Genomic DNA, 4,589 nt, shown 5'->3' on the forward strand with positions numbered 1-4,589 from the left:
GTTGCTTTATCGCTTCATCTCGTTCCGACCAGGAACTCTCTGCTGTACGACTCCATGACTCTGTGATGTACACCTACACCAATTGTGAAAGACCATGTTTGAAAACTGTTTACATTTTATTAAACTGTTCATTGTAAATAGGTTGGCGTCAGCTCCTCGCGTAAGAAAGACAGCAGAACTCTCTGGAAAGGTGGTGTTGCAGCTGCATCCATCCAAGAAGGAAGAATACAGGGAGAAACCTGGACCAAAATGGCCACCATGGCAATTCAGATCATTGGGTTCTCTCTCGGCCTCCTCAGTCTCTTCGGAACATTGATTGCCACCATTTTACCGCACTGGCGTAGGACGGCGCACGTGGGCGCTGATATTATCACCGCCACGGAGTTCATGAAAGGACTTTGGATGGAATGCGTCTGGCAAAGTACGGGCATCTACCAGTGCCAGGTCCACCGATCGCAGCTGGCACTGCCCACGGAGCTCCAGGCCGCTCGTGCCCTGATGGTAATCTCCTGCTTGCTTTCCACGCTGGCCACGTGCATTTCTGTGGCGGGTATGAAGTGCACGGTGTGCTGCAGGGGAACCTCAGCCAAGGATCACATCGCCATCTCAGGAGGAGCCTGTTACGTTCTGGCCGGCATCGTGTGTCTCATCCCGGTGTCCTGGTCAACTAATGACCTCATCCGTGATTTCTACAACCCAGTCTTACCAACCGGCACCAAATACGAAATGGGGGAGTCCCTGTACATTGGCTTTGTATCGACAGGCATGGCTCTCGTTGGTGGGACTCTCCTGTGTCTTCCGTGTCCTCAGCAAGGCAATGGCGGACCCTACCAACCCCGAGCCTCATTCACGCAGACTGCACCTCGACACGGACCGCCTTCCGTTTGTAAGGGCAACTATTCCACATCACAGGCGTCTGCCTCGCTCAGCGATTACCGTTTACATGACTATGTCTGAGTAAAGAGAGACTTCAGTGCAAATCGCGCAGCGAGGTCGCATGGAATTGCAATGAAGTTGCATGGGATTGCAAAAAGCATCTTCACTTCAGAGTTACAAGAAGTAATGCACCTCATATATTAGTGAGATCAACGAGAGTTCCAGTTAACTTGAAGGAGAAATTCACTGACTGGCTGTGGAAGGGAGCAGCATGCAAACTTTCATTCATCTAACTTTTTTGAAAACACATTTCACTATCGCCATGGCCACATGGTAGAATTGTAGATCACCGCTAACGAGTTCAATGTTGGCGTTTGATATGTGATCTGACTTGGTCTTTGAAAATAATTGTTCACTATGGACCATTGCTGATAATTACTGATGTCTTATTTGTGCCAGATTTCTGGAAATGTGCCACTTTACTCTACAGAGATCCTGGATGCAGTATTAGAGTCCGTGTATATTTTGTTAACGGAACGGTGAATTCTGTAAAAAATCAATGCAAAGTTTGCCATTGGAAGGGGGTTTTTTTTTTTTTACAAAATACGCACCTACAATGCTTGATTAAAAAATTAGATGAGAAGATTTGGTTTATTTCTTTTTTTTTTAATGGAAAGTTGATGAAAATGTTACCGCTCAGATCCTTATGAAATCTTTTCCCCTTCACCTTGAACCTCTGTCCTCTGGTCCTCGATTCCCCTACTCTGGGGAATCTCCGTGAGCTTGAAGTTCAATAACTCATAACTCCAGGCATTCCGTCACACTCAAAGTTACAAGATTTAACCAAGTCAATCAGGCTGAAGAAGGGTCCCGACCCCGAAAAATCACCTATCCATGTTATCTAGGGATGCTGCCTGATCCACTGAGTTACTCCAGCACTTTGTGTCTTTCCTTGGTAAACCTTGCAATTAGTCGTTTCTGCATTTTAACCGCTCCACGAAAAAATCTCCTCAAGGTATTCCTACTTTGAAGAAGTTCTCCTCCTCTCTCTGACGGGTCTTCTGTGAGACCCTCTCTCACTGCTCCCCCTCAGTGGAATCTGTCTGAAGAAGGGTGCCGACCCGAAACGTCACCTATCCATGTTCTCCAGGGATGCTGCCTGAACCGCTAAGTTACTCCAGCACTTTGTGTCTTTCCTGCAGAAACCAACAAATGTACCTTTAATTTAGTTTAGAGATACAGCGCAGAAACAGGCCCTTCTGCCCATCGGGTCCACACCGACCAGCAATCCCCACACATTCACCTGTTCAGTACTGCCTTCAACCACTGAAGGTCACCTCACCTTCTGTCTCCTTTCTCTGTTCATTTATTTATTTACTTATTTATCTATTTATTCATTTCCCTATGTTCTCAAAATCTCTGTAAAGCGTCTTTGAGTATAAGAAAAGCGCTATATAAATAAAATGCATTATTATTATTATTATTAACACTATCCTACACACACTAGGGACAATTTTGCATTTATACCAAGCCAATTACCTAAAAAACCTGCACGTCTTTGGAGTGTAGGAGGAAACCAAAGATCTTGGAGAAATCCCACGCAGGTCACGTGAAGAACGTACAAACTCCATACAGACAGCACCCATAGTCAAGATCGAACCCGGGTCTCTGGAGCTGTCAGGCAGCAACTCTACCACTGCCCCACTGTGCGGCCCATGCCATACCTGCAAGTGTTCTGTCACAACCCTACATTGGAGAGCACACAAAGGCAAGACACCAGTATAGCAGGATAACCTAATGCTTCCTTTCCCTTCCTTGCAGCTACAGGAATATCTGGCCCATATTCCTGGAGCACGTATATTTGAACTAAGTTGCTGCTTTTCATAATACTACAGACTAGACCAAATGGACCCGTTGGGCCCAAATCTCCCCTGCATTGCTGCAGCACCCTCTCCTCCCCCCTTTCACCCACTGCTTCCCCCTCCCCTCCCCCCTCATCCCCTCCCCTCCCCTCCCCTCCCCCTCCCTCCTCCCCTCCCCTCCCTCCACCCCCCCTCTCTCCCTCCCCCCACCCCCTCCCTCCTTCCTCCTTTCCCCTCTCCCTCCCCACCCCCATCTCCTCAGCCCTCTCCCCCCTCCCTTCTCCCTCCTCCCTCCTCCCCCTCCCCCTCCTCCCCCTCCTCCCCCTCCCCCTCCTCCCCCTCCCCCTACTCCACCTCCCCTCTCTCTCCCACCCCTATCCTCCCCCCCTCCCTCCCCATCCCACCGCCCCCCCCCTCTCCCTCCATACCCCTCCCTCTCCTCCTCCCCCCCTCCCCTCCTCTCTCCCCTCCTCTCTCCCCTCCTCTCTCCCCTCCTCTCTCCCCTCCTCCCCTCTGGACTCTGAAAATAACATTCATGTCTGTGGTGTATTTTTTATACATCCTTCACATAGTCATTCTTTATGAATTTAAGGAAGAAAGTTGTATATAAGTGTAGATTCATTACGACAAAAGTTACAGGAGTTAAACATTGTGTATATAATAAAGAATTATTAAAGGCGATAAATTTACAGGCAAATCTATATTTTTCTTTTTCTAGCATGATTTAGAATACTTTTACTTTTAAAAATAAGGGGTAGGCCATTTAGCACTGAGATGAGGAGAAACGTTTTCACCCAGAGAGCAGTGGAGGCAAATTCATTGAATGTTTTCAAGAGAGAGTTAAATATGGTTCTTAGGGCTCATGGAATCAAGGGATATGGGGAGAAAGCAGGAACCGGGTACTGACTTTGGTTGATCAGCCATGATCAGATTCAATGGCGGTGCTGGCTCGAAGGGCAGAATGGCCTACTTCTGCACCTATTTTCAATGTTTCTATGATTTATCTCTATATTATTATTTTTGCCACAGAGTGCTGGAGTAACTCAACAGTCAGGTGGCAACTCTGGAGATCATGGATAGGTGGTGTTTCAGGTTTGAAGATGGGTCTGGACCCAAACGTCACCTATCCATGTTAGAAATGCCACATTTGTCAAGTAACTAGTTGCTCGTGTCGTCAGACATTCTCCTTAAATATAACTTCTTCTGAGAATCAAACATTCTTAAAAACGAAACGTAGCATAACAATTACATAACATGAAACTATACAAACCCTTTCACCCAAAACGGGGTACTGATTGAGAGTGATCAGCCATGATCGCATTGAATGGCGGTGCTGGCTCGAAGGGCTGAATGGCCTACTCCTGCACCTATTGTCTATTGTCTATTGTCTATTGTCAATGGTATGAACGATGATTTCTCTAAATACCTCATATTTCGCTTGGGTAGCTTACAACCCAACGGTATGAACATTGATTTCTCTAATTTCAAGTAACTCCTGCATTCCCTCCCTCCCCCACCCGAGTGATGTCATAAGTGATAGGAATAGAATTAGGCCATTTGGCCCATCAAGTCCATGCCACCATTCAATCATGGCTGATCTATCTCTTCCTCCTAAACCCATTCTCCTGTCTTCTCCCTATAACCTCTGGCACCTATCTATCTGGCATCAAGAATCTATCTCTGCCTTAAAAATATCCACTGACGTGGCCTCCACAGCCTTCTGTGGCAAAGAATTCCACAGATTCGCCACCCTCTGAATAAAGAAATTTCTCCTCATCTCCTTCCTAAAAGAACCTCCTTAAATTCTGAGGCTGTGACCTCAGAATTAGTCATCCTACCAGTTCCACTGTT

General features: G+C 46.9%; 1 protein-coding gene across 1 annotated transcript; it reads left to right on the forward strand.

The window, feature by feature from the left end:
- Positions 1-249: 249 nt before the first annotated feature.
- On the forward strand, positions 250-957 carry LOC144598598 (claudin-14-like). Its single transcript, XM_078408791.1, has one exon. It carries the CDS (start codon positions 250-252, stop codon positions 955-957), a length of 708 nt encoding a protein of 235 aa, XP_078264917.1.
- Positions 958-4,589: the final 3,632 nt, after the last annotated feature.

The sequence above is a fragment of the Rhinoraja longicauda genome, chromosome 12 (assembly GCF_053455715.1).
Source record: "Rhinoraja longicauda isolate Sanriku21f chromosome 12, sRhiLon1.1, whole genome shotgun sequence".
Classification (NCBI taxonomy): Eukaryota; Metazoa; Chordata; class Chondrichthyes; order Rajiformes; family Arhynchobatidae; genus Rhinoraja; species Rhinoraja longicauda.